Source organism: Pan troglodytes, chromosome 5 (assembly GCF_028858775.2).
Source record: "Pan troglodytes isolate AG18354 chromosome 5, NHGRI_mPanTro3-v2.0_pri, whole genome shotgun sequence".
NCBI classification, from domain to species: Eukaryota; Metazoa; Chordata; class Mammalia; order Primates; family Hominidae; genus Pan; species Pan troglodytes.
Window position 1 is genome coordinate 99,407,815 of NC_072403.2, and position 14,771 is coordinate 99,422,585.

The 14,771-nt window shown below is 38.0% G+C and overlaps 1 protein-coding gene across 8 annotated transcripts in view; it reads left to right on the forward strand.

The window, feature by feature from the left end:
* CFAP206 (cilia and flagella associated protein 206) overlaps window positions 1-14,771 on the forward strand; it is a 91,067-nt gene that overhangs the window by 39,670 nt on the left and 36,626 nt on the right. For all 8 annotated transcript variants that reach the window (XM_024357327.3, XM_063812523.1, XM_054686822.2 and 5 more), the window contains 4 exons: window positions 2,414-2,504; window positions 4,293-4,481; window positions 5,273-5,431; window positions 6,813-7,021. In XM_024357327.3, coding sequence (XP_024213095.2) covers window positions 2,414-2,504; window positions 4,293-4,481; window positions 5,273-5,431; window positions 6,813-7,021 — 648 coding nt within the window. The remainder of the gene's footprint in view (window positions 1-2,413; window positions 2,505-4,292; window positions 4,482-5,272; window positions 5,432-6,812; window positions 7,022-14,771) is intronic.

Here is a 14,771-nt window from a genome sequence, read left to right on the forward strand (position 1 = left end):
GTCGAGTTTGAGTTCCTCGTAGATCCTGAATATTAGTCCTTTGTCAGATGCATAGTTTGTACATATTTTCTCCCATTCTGCAGGCTGTCTTTTCACTCTGTTGATTATTCATTTTGATGTGTAGAAGCTTTTTAATTTATTTAAATCCAATTTCTCTATTTCTGTTGCATTTACTTTTAAGTCATGAATTCTTTGCGTAGGCCAATGCCCAGCCCTAGGTTTTTTTCTGTTATTTTTATAGTTTCAGGTCTTACATTTAAGTCTTTAATCAATCTTGAGTTGTTAATTTTTGTATATGGTGAGACATTGGGATGGGTTTCATTCTTCTGCATATGGTAATCCAATTTTCCCAGCACCATTTATTGAATAGGATGTCATTTCTCCAGTGTATGTTTCTGTTGACTTTGTCAAAGATCACCTGACTGCAGGTATGTGGCTTTGTGTCTGGATTTTCTATTCTGACAATGAGATACAATCTTACACCAGTTAGAATATCTTTAAAAAGTAAAAACATAACAGATATTGGTGAGGATGCAGAGAAAAGATGGTATAAAGCTTGTTCTTAGCAATAGGGGAAGTGATTGTGGCAGTCAGAAATTTTATTGGAAAGCCGTGGAAGAGAATCAAGGAGGGGCAGAAAATAAGTTGTTCTCCTTGTCATGACCCAAGAAGAGTTTTCCATTCCCCCCAATTCCCCAACTCAACTAAGTTGGAAAGAATCAAGCCAATATACTTTTAGTACGACAGGTACATAAACTAACAACGTATGTTATATTCAAGTGACAATTTTTTTCTCAACTAAAAATCATGTGGATGAGCTATTTTTTTAAGTGTGCATTTTAGGACAGTACTTCTCTATGTGGAGGGATCCAGGTGCACAGGCTTCTGCAAAGACACAGTGTCCAATCCTCAGTCTTGCATTCTCCCCTCCCTCCTCCCAGGAAAGCAGGGCTGGTGCTCAGGGAGATGGGTTGAGAGTGATGCTGCCAAGTGCCTGCCAGCTGCAGTATATTCAGCCTACAGAGTGAGCAGTGAAGGAAGTGGGGGAGGGAGGTGACGAGTAGAGATGAGAGAAGGAAAGAAAAACTGAGGTTGATATTCAATATAAAGAGGCAAGGCAGAGAAGGGGAATGAGCCATCTATGTGGGGGCTCATAGGAGAAAACAGACCAGGAGAAGAAATATCAAGGGTAGAACCAGAGAAATTTTGTGAAGAGAGGGGGGTGGTTGCAGCAGCTTTTTAATTTTAATTTAATTTAATTTAATTATATTTTATTTTTTGAGACAGAGTCTCGCTCTGTCCCCCAAGCTGGGGTGTGGTGGCATGATCTTGGCTCATTGCCATGTCCACCTCCCGGGTTCTCAAGCGATTCTCCTGTCTCAGCCTCCCGAGTAGCTGGGACTACAGGTGTGTGCCACCATGCCTGGCTAATTGTTGTATTTTTAGTAGAGACGGGTTTCACCATGTTGACCAGGCTGGTCTCGAACTCCTGACATCGGGTGATCTGCCCACCTCTGCCTCCCAAAATGCTGGGATTACGGGTGTGAGCCACTGCACCAGCTGCAGCAGCTTTTTATAAAATAAAATGAGGAGTGTTGTTCAAGGCACAAATAAATAGTAATGAGGAACTCTAGAAGAGTTTTAGACTGGAATATAAGCTTTGTGGAACATTTACCCACATTTAGACTGCTCAAACTAACCAAAACATCAGGTTTCTTGCCTTCAACTAGACTACTAGCCACCTGGCATGATGATTATTGGTTAACTCAAGGGAAATAACTTATTACTTAACAAATGTTATTGGTAGTAAAGATATGGAATCAACCTAAGTGTCCATCAACAGATGATTGGATAAAGAAAATGTATACACACATACACACAATGGAGTTCTATTGAGCCATAAAAAATAATGAAATCATGTCTTGTGGCAACATGGATGGAACTGGAGGCTACTATCTTAAGTGAAATAACTCAGAAAGTAAAATACCACATGTTCTCACTTATAAGTGGGAGCTCAATAATATGTACCCAGGGACATAGAGAGTGGAACAGTAGACATTGAAGACTTGGGAGGGTGAGAGGGGAGCGAGGGATAAGAAATCACTTAATGGGTACAATGTCCACTATTCAGGTGTTAGCTACCCTAAAAGCCCAGGCTTCACCACTACACGCAATATATCCATGTAACAAAATGACACTTGTACCCCCTAAATCTATAAAAATAAAAAAAGTTATTGGTTAAATAAACTATAAAGCCTGAAGTCCTCAAGGAGAAAAAAAAAATAAAAGGGGTTATTGGTGAATCAATATCAGGAACCACTGCTTTTCCCTTTATTTTTGAAAATAACTTTAGGAAATACTTGACTGTCTCAAAAACTATAACTGGAAGTATTCATGGGACATTCTTTTCTAGCTTTGTATGACTCGGCTATTGGATACTAAAAATCCATCCCTGGACACTATTAAGATGCAAGTCTACTTCGATATGAATTATACGAATCGAGGTAATGTATACTACCTATTTTTATACTTAAAAAATTTCATACTGTATTTCAGCTAAGAAGGGCTTCATTTGGTTGACAATGAACTTAATTGTTTAATCAATTTAACAATTTAATTTTTGGCAATCAACTTTGAGGAATACAACAATGTTAGAAATGCTAAATGAAAAAAAACCATTGGCCTTTGTGAGTGTTAAAAGTGAATTCCAATTATTGTGCTCATAATTATTGTTTCCAGTGGCACTAATACATAATAATTAGGAATTCAGCCCATTGAAGTTAAAAGTTTTTAATTTATAGATTTTCTTGTTCCTGGTTTATGTTATTATCTCATTATAATTACCTAAATTATGTAACTATTCAAAAATGAACGAAGGGGAGTTTAAGTTTAGAAAACGTTTCAATATGTAAATTTTTTTTGAGACAGAGTCTTGCTCTGTCACCCAGGCAGGAGTGCAGTGGCACGATCCACAGATCACTGCAACCTCTGACTCCCATGTTGAAGCAATTCTCCCACCTCAGCCACCCGAGTAGCTGGGACTATAGGTGTGTGCCACCATGCCCAGCTAATTTTTGTATTCTTAGTAGAGACGGGATTTCGCCATGTTGCCCAGGCTGGTGTCGAAATCCAGGCTTCAAGCGATCTGTCTACGCCTTAGACTCCCAAAGTGCTGGGATTATCAGTGTGAGCCACCATGCCTGGCTCATTATGTAAGTAATTTAATGCATACATCAAAGACAAGTTGGAAACAAAAGAAAAAGGAAAATGTAATTCTCTATGGACTGCCTCTGCACCTGCTATGTAAAACAAGTCTATTTCTCTATGGACTACCTCTACCTCTACTGTATAGTACAATCATTATTAACAATTTGGTGATTTTTCTCTTTGTTAGTTTCAGTTATGCTACCTATGTAAAAGTATATATCTTGCGTTTTTGCTTAATAGTGAAATTTTAAAGCAAGAAATAGTCATATAATTGATAAAATTTAACCTATAGATTTTTAAATTTGTTATTTAAACAAATTTTTAATTTGCAAAAAGTTCTCAGTTGATTTTGTGGCAAGGGTATAGGTATAAACTGTGAGTGGTGGATATGTTAATTATTGACCTTGTAATAGTAATATGGGTTGTCTTATAGAGTCATTGCAGAATTGTACTTGCAACAACTCAGGGAACATAGTGTCCTGCCAAAGTGAAGCCTGTCCCTCAGCATATCACAGGAGGAATGAGGAGGGATACAGTTCTCGATGCAACATCATATTATCAATAATGCTTTTCAGAGGAAATTTATCTAGAACTGAAATAAAAATACACGTAACCGAAAGGAACATATATACTACATATATATTTCTGCTACTATATATGCTTATGTATAGTATACTACATGTGCTTACATATAGCATAAATATATAATATGTATATATTTATTTTTTCATATAGTATTAAAATTAAAATATATAATATATATGTTGTAGAAATGGTCTTCTTTATTTTCTGCTTAATTGGGAGGTTTTAGCCTTTTCTGATATCTTCTGTTTAGTTTGGCTGTTTAAAGTCTTAGGTGTTTTGACAAAGTATTCCATTTAAGTCACTGTAATAAATCTTCCCTCCTGGATTTTTGTCTTGAGGCTACATGCTGGCCACTGTTTTTTATTTCATTATTACAGCTTAAGAAATTACTTGTTTTCCTGAAGTAGAATTGCCATATCCAATCCAGTTTTTCTCTAGTTCTTACGTAAGAAGAATTCTAAAAATTAAATATATAGAACATTGTTATTTGGCAATTTTAGTGGAATTTCTCGAAGAACATCACCGGGTCCTAGAGTCTAGATTAGGCTCTGTTACCCGAGAAATTACAGATAACAGAGCATGTGCTAAAGAAGAGTTGGAAAGCCTCTACCGGAAGATTATCAGCTATGTGTTACTCCGCTCTGGCCTTGGATCCCCTACAGACATCAAGACTGTCAGAGAGGTAACAGGTAAAAAGTATAACCAATTTCCATTTCATAAGTGAAAATATATGGTCATTGCATTTTATAAAACATGTTAAATTAGAAGTGTTAAAGATTGAAGTTCCCTTTTTATCTGAAAAAAAAAAAATCAGCACAAATGAGTTAAAATGTACCCAGTCTCCTTTTACACTGTGTATCCATTCTAAAACTCAAGTAGCACCTCTAGAAAGTGAAATATTGCTAATTTTCCTAGAGCTGTACATATCTAGGCACCTATTACACCCCATTAGAGAAACATTGATAGTAGGATTGAGGGTACCAGGCTGATTGAGTAAATGGAAAAGCTGAAAACGGATATTTCATATTGATGAAAGAAATTGAGTCTGTCATTTAAAATGGGTGATGGAAAGGGGCACCATTTTATCCTTAGGAAATCTTTGCCCTCTTTCATCCTTTAAAATGAGGAATAGGAAAAATGTCTAGCTCTCCTATGGCTTTCTTCCATAATTATTTTAAAGCATCCATTTTTTGGCTCAGATTCCTAATTAGAAAGCTTGTTTTCATGCCCATTGCCAAAAAGTTACTGCTGGATGCTTAATTATTAAAAATGGACATGAGGCAATGGCATAACTCTCAGTAATCCAGCTTTGATGTGTGATAAGTTTTATTATGTATCCTATAATCAGGTATCAGTAATTTAAAGAATCATATAAGTAACTCAGACCCTTAACTTGCTGCTAAAGAAAAACCTTATTTAACGTCTGATATCTTTATTCTATCATTTTGTTTTCCTTTTTTTTTTTTCTGGTTTATTTTAGCTGCTCTACAGAGTGTTTTTCCTCAGGCAGAGCTTGGGACATTTCTAACTCTTTCTAAGAAGGACAAAGAACGCCAGCTGAAAGAACTCACCATGATTGTTACTGGAATTCGTTTATTTAACAGAGACTGTGGAAAAGGAGGAGAAGGCATTGATGATTGTAGGTATATCATTAGGTTAATTCTAAAGGTTATGTATGTTTAAAATTTAACTTGCACAGTGAGGAAAATAATAAACAACACACCACTGGCATTCTTAAATTTAAGATTTGCATTTTTTACTGTTTCCTTAAGAATAACTACTGTTTATAATGTGTAGTGATTTTTACTTTTGCTGGGGCAAGACTTTACATTTTATGTACCATGAAGCTAGTAGGAGAAAGTGAATCAGTGAAAGCAATGAAGGGTCCTGCTCAAAGCCAACCTCCCAGTTCAGCGGGGCTTTGTGTTCATTACTGCAAGTCCGTAACCAAAAGGGAGTACAATTTAGTTATTTAAAAAATAAAAATCTTCCTGAAAACAGTTCCTGGTGCAGTTAATGGAATGAAAAGATCCACGAGGAGATATTTCAAATCTCTAAATTCGGGGGCATTTACTTTGTGGTTATATACTTAATGCATTCTTTATAAGTTTGAAAGTACTTATGAAATATTTAATGAAGTACCTACCAGTAGAAGTAACTTCCTTATGAAATTTGGTACTCCTGTAGGCCCACTGATAAGGTGTTAGTGTCTTTCACCAAATCACTAATCTAGTATAAAAGGGTAATTTTTTCTATTTTAAAAACTGTTCTAAAAAGTCAAATTTCCATTTTCATAAATGACCCTTCCTTGCTAGACTATTCTGTCATTTTTCACCATCCAGATGAGTTTCTTAACAAACGTTCCTTTTTTTTTTTTTTAATAACTAGAAAAGAAGATATACAAAAGGAAGGGTCAGTGGCTTTTCTGGAAGCACATGGTTAACAACACATAATACCAAACTCTGCCTATTCTCTGAACTCTTCTATATTTAGTGGCAAAAGCTGACCTACTATAACTGGGTTATCATTCTGATAATATCTTTTGTTTGAACTTGTTTTAGATTCTTTTTTTTTTTTTTTTTTTTGAGATGGAGTTTCGTTCTTGTCGCCCAGATTGGAGTGCAGTGGCGCGATCTCGGCTTACTGCAACCTCCGCCTCCCGGGTTCAAGTGATTCTCCTGTGCTGGGATTACAGGCATGCGCCACCACGCTCAGCTAATTTTTGTGTTTTTAGTAGAGACGGGGTTTCACCATGTTGGCCAGGATGGTCTCAATCTCTTGACCTCGTGATCCGCCCGCCTTGGCCTCCCAAAGTGCTAGGATTACAGGTGTGAGCCACCACCCCCGGCCTAGATTTTCTTTATGTTGTGGGACCCATGAAACACATACCTCATTATTACTAATTTGATTGGGGAAAAAAACCCTAACTTAATGTTTAAAATGTAACTACTTTCTAGGCTTCTTCTCCTTAATTGTTTTTAGTCTCCTTTATGGCTGCCTTTTCATACTCTTACAAACAGTGCCAGCTGTTCTCCATGTAGCAATCCCAGCCACCATGCAGCATATTGATTACCAGCTTGAGACTGCCCGGAGCCAGGTATACCGCTACACAGCCATCCTTGAGAAGGCAGCCAACGACCCACTCATGAGGGCTGAACTTCAGCCATATATGTTAAAAGAAGCGCTATATAATATACGACAATATGAGGTCTTCCTTCAGATCATTTTGGTGAGTTAAGTTCATAAGATCTGACGTTTTCTATATAATGCAATCTCTTTATATAAGGCCACATCAGGTAGAACCAGGTCACTAATGAACGAGACAACCTCAGTAACTGCTCGGTTTATATTGCTTTGGTAGGGTTAGGAATCAAAATAGAAACAGAAAAGTTGGGTTTTGATTTTAATGAAAATATTTTGGTAGAAATTGAATTTGTATTTTTTCATTGGTACTTGATAATATGATTGTTAGCATGCTGTAGTTAAACAGTGGTGTATATGTAAGTAATACTATGTTTATTTTAGTTCAGAGCAAGTATGTAACATTGTTTGGCAGGTAGTTGCCTTTCAAATAATTTTTGTGTAATTATTTGTTCTCACTGTAACAACTGGTACAAAATTTTTTTTTAAAGGTTTTTTGTAGGCCAGGCAGAGTGGCTCATGTCTGTAATCCTAGCACTTTGGGAGGCAAAGGTGGACAGATCGCTTGAGCCCAAGAGTTCAAAATCAGCCTGGCCAACATGGCAAAACCCCATCTCTACAAAAAGTACAAAACTTAGCCGGGCACAGTGACATGTGCCTGTATTCCCAGCTACTCAAGAGGCTGAGGTGGGAGGATCACTTGAGCCCAGGAGGCAGAGGTTGCAGTGAGCCAAGATCACACCACTGCACTCTGGCATAGGTGACAGAGGGAGACCCTGACCCTGACTCAAAAAAACTTTTTTTTTTTGTTTTTTTTTTAAATATAGATTGGGGTCTTGCTATGTTGTCCAGGCTGGTCTTGAACATCTGGCCTCAAGCAATCCTCCTGCCTCAGCTTCCCAAAGTGCTGGGGTAACAGGCGTAAGCCACCATACCTAGCCAGATAAGATTTTTATATCTGGTGTTTTTAGATCTAATGAACAAGCCAAACAGTATCCCTAGAGAGTTGAAAAATATGGTAAAGTGGTGGTTATAAACTTTTTAAAAAGTAGCAGTGCCCTTTCTGTCAGATAGAAACTTACTCAGAATCTTACAAATATAAAACAGATATCTACATAAAGGGACTGGAGGACCTTTTCACTAAGGGATATCCCCTTGACACTCTAGGGTTGTAAGAAACACAGTCTGTTAATTACTGCATGATGGCAGGTTATGTTCTCACTTGTCACTGTTTACTTTTACACAACCTCTGTTTTCCAGTAACTATGAGACTCTCGGTTAGTGGAACTGTCTTTTGTATGAGTGAATGCTAATTTCTTGAGGGATAGAATAGGATGTATTCTGACCACCTCTTCTTTTTAACTTGCATTGTAATGACTTGGTCCTTCTATTGGATGCACTTGGTCTGTCCTCTCTCCTTACCTAGCTGTCCTGATGACATGACTTCATTCAAACTAGGGGTTGTCCTCACAACTAGCCTATCTAATTGTCTTCAGGAGGAAGGATCCTAGCTGGGAGGCTGAGGTTAGAGAACTGCTTGAGGCCAGGAATTCAAGACCAGCCTGGGCAACATTACAAGACCCTGTCTCTACAAAAAATAAAATTAGCCAAGCATGGTGGTACTAACCTGTAATCCCAGCTACTTGGGAGGCTAAGGTAGGAGAATTGCTTGAGCCCAGGAGCTTGAGGATACAGTAAGCTTTGGCTATGCCACTGCACTCCAGCTTGGGTAGCCAAGGAAGACCCCATCTCTAAAAAGAATAAATAAATAAATAATAATAAAAACCAAGTCACACTCTTGGGGTGGATATTTCCCTTTACATTACCTTGTGGCTATCAGCCTTATGTTAACTAGTCAGCTACTAAGGGGATTTTGTAATCAATTTATTTTGAAGTGCATGTGAGTCCACAGGAGTAGAACTTCACATTCACATTTGTCACCTGTATTCAGAGGTGATATTATAAGAAAGAACCTTGAGAAACTGTCACACAACTGTAAGGATGTTGCAGAAGATGTCATTCATTGTATAGAATCTTCTCATAGCTTTCAATCATGAATCCACCAACTAAGTCTTAAATTCTCATTGGCGTTCTACTTCTCACAGCTGGAGAGGACAGTGAGTAAAATGTAGAAATGATGAGTGTGGGTTTTGCAACCAGACTACATGAATTCTAATCATGACTTTGCCACTTACTAAATCTGTGTCCGTAAGGAAGCTGCTTAACTTCCCTGTGCCTTGGTTTCCGTATCTGTAAAATGGGGTTATTCATAGTCTTCACCGTGTAAATAAGGCAGCATAGTGCCTGGTGCAACGGCTCAATAAAGTGATGATGATGTTGTTTATGATTATCATCATCATCATTGTTAGGGCCTTAGCTGAACAGCTGTGATTTCATTTGTCTAGTGGAACAAGCTGAAGAGCTTTTATTTTTCCATACAGTATCTCATTTCCAAGCTCCTTGCTGCTCACGTTGTTGAGAAAGTTAATTTTCTTATCCAAGCACTCTTTATGGCTGTTTTGTACTGACTTTAGTCAGGATCAGGATGAGTTTTCTTAACTTTCTGATTCTCTGCTCAAACAGTCTTTTTTTGTTTTGTTTTGTTTTGTTTTTAAACTATTCAGTCCTTCCCCATCAGTCTTAGTGACAATTAAGGTTGATTATTATGAAATGGATATTGGTTTAATCAGTATTATCTCTAGATTATAAACTGCATCAATTTAAAATTAGCCAAGATTTTTCCTATATTAAAATCTATGAATATTCGTTTTAAAGTCACATTATTTGAACTAATTAAAAATTTTTAAGTAGCAATTTTGATTTTTAAAAATTCTCTCATCAAAGTTTCAGTTTATGTGAACATTTTAAAAATCCAATATAGGCCGAGCGTGGTGGTTCACGCCTATAATCCCAGCACTTTGGGAGGCTGAGGCAGGCAGATCACCTGAGGTCAGAAGTTCGAGACCAGCCTGGCCAACATGGTGAAACCCCGTCTCTACTAAAAATACAAAAATTAGCCGGGCATAGTGGTGGGTGCCTGTAATCCCAGCTATTCAGGAGACTGAGGCAGGAGAATCGCTTGAACCCAGGAGACAGAGGTTGCAGTGAGCCGAGATCGTGCCACTGCATTCCAGCCTGGGCGACAGAGTGAGACACTGTCTCAAAAAAAAAAAAAAAAAAAAAAATCCAATATATAGCCTGGGTAAGATAGTGAATTATTTTGTTTTAATCAGGCCTTTATCTTCTGCAGTGAACACATTGAAATATTCTAGAAAAGAAAAGGGAGTGATGATCGTAGTTTTGTTGACTCTTAACTGAGAGAATAAAATTCCATCTTCCATGGGCTTTTAAAGTGCAAGGCAGACACCAAAGAGGGAAAGCTGCATGTTATTGTGCAAGTAAGAGTTGCGTTTGACAGCACATTTGTTAAAACCTGTAAGTCAAGATTTTTGTAGAGTTATTTCCCCCCAAGCTATTTTTGCAGGGCCCATTCACAGACACACAACACAGGGCTTCTTGATTTTTCTTGATAAGGCAAGTAAAAAAATCAGGTGGAATTTGTGCTTGTTTTATTATATTTTATTTCTGTTGTAATAAGAACATTAAACATCAGAGATTCCATTCTAATTTCTGCTTCTATAAGTTTGACTAGACTTGTTGAAAATTGTCTGTGGAAGAAAGTATGAGGAACTTATAAAAAGTGTTTAAAAGGTAGAGGGAAGGGGAAGAAGACAAAGAAACATGCTGGGATCACATGCTTTTGCCAAACATTTGAATGTTATGATAAAATTTTTTTAAGTGATAGCATTTTTAGAGGACTAATATTATAATTAAAAACTCTAGATGGGCCGGGCGTGGTGGCTCACGCCTGTAATCCCAGCACTTTGGGAGGCCGAGGCAGGCGGATCACCTGAGGTCAGGAGTTCAAGACCAGCCTGGCTAACATGGTGAAACCCCATTTCTACTAAAAGTACAAAAAATTAGCCAGGCATGGTGGTGCGAGCCTGTAATCCCAGCTACTCGAGAGGCTGAGGCAGGAGAATTTCTTGAATCCGGGAGGCAGAGGTTGCAGTGAGCCGAGATCACACCATTGCACTCCAGCTTGGACAACGAGAGCGAAACTCCATCTCGAAAAAAAAAAAAAAAGGCCGGGTGCAGTGGCTCACGCCTGTAATCCCAGCACTTTGGGAGGCCGAGGCAGGTTGATCATGAGGTCAGGAGTTCAAGACCAGCCTGACCAAGATGGTGAAACCCCGTCTCTACTAAAAATACAAAAAATTAGCCCGGTGCAGTGGCAGGCACCTGTAATCCCAGCTACTTGGGAGGCTGAGGCAGGAGAATCGCTTGAACGCAGAGGGTGGAGGCTGCAGTGAGCTGAGATTGCACCACTGCACTCTAGCCTGGGCCACAGAGTGAGACTCTGTCTCAAAAAAAAAAAAAAAAAAAAAAAAAAAAACAACTCCAGATGATTGTGAATAAATTCTTTTTAGTAAAATGTAAGTAGAGTAATTTCTAGGACATTATTAGAAAAAAAGCAAGAAGCTCAGTGTGCCTACTCTGAATGGATCCTGCAAATACAGCTTGGGGGAGGGGTCTAGAGTATTTTCTTTTTTTCTTTTTCAGACAGGGTCTCGCTCTGTCACCCAGGCTGGAGTGCGGTGGTGCAATCTCGGTTTACCTCTGTCTCCAGGGTTCAAGCGATTCTTCTACCTCAGCCTTCTTGGTAGCTGGGACTACAGACACGCGCCACCACGCCTGGCTAATTTTTTTGTATTTTTAGTAGAGACGGGGTTTCACCATCTTGGCCAGCCTGGTCTCGAACTCCTGGCCTCAAGTGATCAACCTGCCTCAGCCTCCCAAAGTGCTGGGATTACAGGTGTGAGCCACTGCGCCCAGCCTTAGAATATTTTTTTATTTTTCTTTTTTCTTTTTTTTTTTTTTGAGACGCAGTCTCGCTCTGTCGCCCAGGCTGGGGTGCAGTGGCGTGATCTCCGCTCACTGCAAGCTCCGCCTCCCAGGTTCACGCCATTCTCCTGCCTCAGCCTCTCGAGTAGCTGGGACTACAGGCGCCCGCCACCACGCCCGGCTAATTTTTTGTACTTTTAGTAGAGATGGGGTTTCACCGTGTTAGCCAGGAAGGTCTCTTATCTCTTGACCTCGTGATCCACCCGCCTCCGCCTCCCAAAGTGCTGGGATTACAGGCGTGAGCCACCGCGCCCGGCCTAGCCTTAGGATATTTTTAATTGTAGGTTTTAATAAGTATTGCATGTCAAATGCAACTTTTATTTTGGAGAACGTATGCAAATGTATTCCTGTTTCTTGTTGCTGTTGCATAAATCTTAAAAGACTTTAAAGACTGCATTTTCGTATTGATTCCTAAAACAAAACTTAACAAGCAAGGGGGAAAAAACTCTATGAGGGTAGACAAGAGACCTATTTGATATAATAGATAATAGTGTAAGAATAAAGCAGGAGGAGGAGTAAAGCTTAAACAGCAGTATGGGTAAAATTAAAACAGGATACACGTTACATTTATGAATAAAAATTTGTTAGTTGTAATACAATGATAATAGTTGATAGTACTCATGAAGTAATTATTTTTGTCATTTAAAAGAGTCTAGAAAGCATATAATTAGGCTACATACAGATGTCTGAGAATTCAGATGCACCTTTTTCTCTTCAAATAGATGTCATTCTTTTATGCTATACTGATAAACCCACACCACAACCATTTCTGGTGACATCTTGGGCAACACAGTATAATGGTTAAGAGCTGGGCTGTGGGCTCAGATGGTTTGGGATCCACCAAGATTGCTACCCCTTATTAGCTGCATATACTTAGACAATTTACTTACCTTACTATTCTTTGATTTTCTCATTTGTACTCATCCCTTTTTGTATTTGTAAGTATTTAATGTGGTGCTTAGCACATAGTAAGAATAAATATAATCATTTTTTTTTTTAATTTTTTTGAGGCGGAGTCTCGCTCTGTTGCCCAAGCTGGAGTGCAGTGGCTCGATCTTGGCTCACTGCAACCTCCGCCTCCCGAGTTCAAGTGATTCTCCTGCCTCAGCCTCCTGAGTAGGTGGGACTACAGGCAGGTGCCACCACGCCCAGCTAATTTTTTTATTTTTAGTGGAGATGGGGTTTCACCGTGTTAGCCAGGATGGTCTCGATCTCCTGACCTCATGATCCGCCTACCTCAGCCTCCCAAAGTGCTGGGATTACAGGCGTGAGCCACCGTGCCTGGCCAAATATAATTATTTCAAATTCAGTGTTTAGCAACTTATTTTCAGACCATGATTGTTGTATCAAATATATTGTTTTTCTTTCAATGCTGTGACTTTTAAGATTTTCTGCATTCTTCAATGCAACTTTTTTCTGTTTAATTTTTCATACTTTATTCCTTGTATCAATAGATTAAGAAAGTTAAAGTTTCCCAAGTATTGATTTATAATGTTTGTGTCACACAAAAAGTTCAGTTTCACAAAGAGTAACATTCAGTGATCTATTTAAATGTAATTTTAATCCTTATTTTAAGGTAAGGGCTTTACAATAAGCTAAATACACACAAACCTGTATATCCTGAACTGCAAAAGCAGTTTCCATAGCCATATATGTTTTAATCAAGTACACATTTCCACAGTGAACAAGTACTTAGAAATATGTTAATAGAATACTATCCCAAATGCTTATCCTGTCATCAACTTTTAAAACTGTTCTTGCTACTGAAAGCATTTATTCTGAGAAGATTTAATCTGATATGGGAAAATGAATTCTCCTAAAACTTAACAGATAGTATTTTATAAGCCTCAGAAGGTTTTAAATCAAAAATGCCTTCCAACAAGCATTCACGTGAAACTTTTAGTTTCTTGAAAAATAACCACTCTTGTTATATGAAGAAAAGAATATTAAGACAAATTTTCTTTTAAGACAGATAAAAATTCTTACAAAGAACCGTATTTTTATATATCATCTCCTTAGAAGGATCACAAACCAGTTCACTACCTTTAATAACCTTTCAGTTTACTGTTGTCCAAAAACTTTAGGATACATGAAGCATGTCTTAGTTATCATAAAGTCAAATATATCTTTTAGATCTTGCATAATAAATAGCTACAGTATAGCTTACAATGGCACAAATATAGCTAACATATAAATACTACTTCATCCTTTAGATAGTCAAAAGTCAGAAAGAAATAAATGGTTTACAAGGTACTTTAACTTATTATGTGTGATCATTGAAACCCAAGAAGTATTTCAAGTATGCTTATTATGTAAAGAGAGGCGATTAAAGGCGCAAGGATCACCGTAAAATTGAAGGCATGAAAATAAAAACTGAAAACTTTGTGTTTCTCCATCTTTCAGTTACATGGCTTGATATCTATCAGGACCTTACTATAGAAAATATACAGTTAATATATGTACTTCCCCCAGACGATAATGAAGTTTCAGAAAGTACAAAAGGTGTCAAGATCCATAGTTTACTTCGTCAAATGGTTTTCCAGTTCATTTCAGTTCTGCATTCATAGTAATCAAGTCTTTAACCCTAGCAAACTTCCTTAGGTCCCTTCAAATCAAGAAAACAATATTGTAAACTTGTACTCAACCTCGTCTTCCAATTCACATTGCCTTGTGAGTCATTTCAATGATGAACTCTATGACAGGGTCTTCAAGAATATCCCCTGCTCAGTACAAGGATTCTGGCATCCCCTAAACCATATGGCATACATCACAGGTGAGATCTCACTAGCTTGCCAACCTGCAGTGCCCTGCTGGCTCACTCCTAACAGGTTTTTCTCAATGTGATTTTATTAAATCTTGTTATCAACATAATT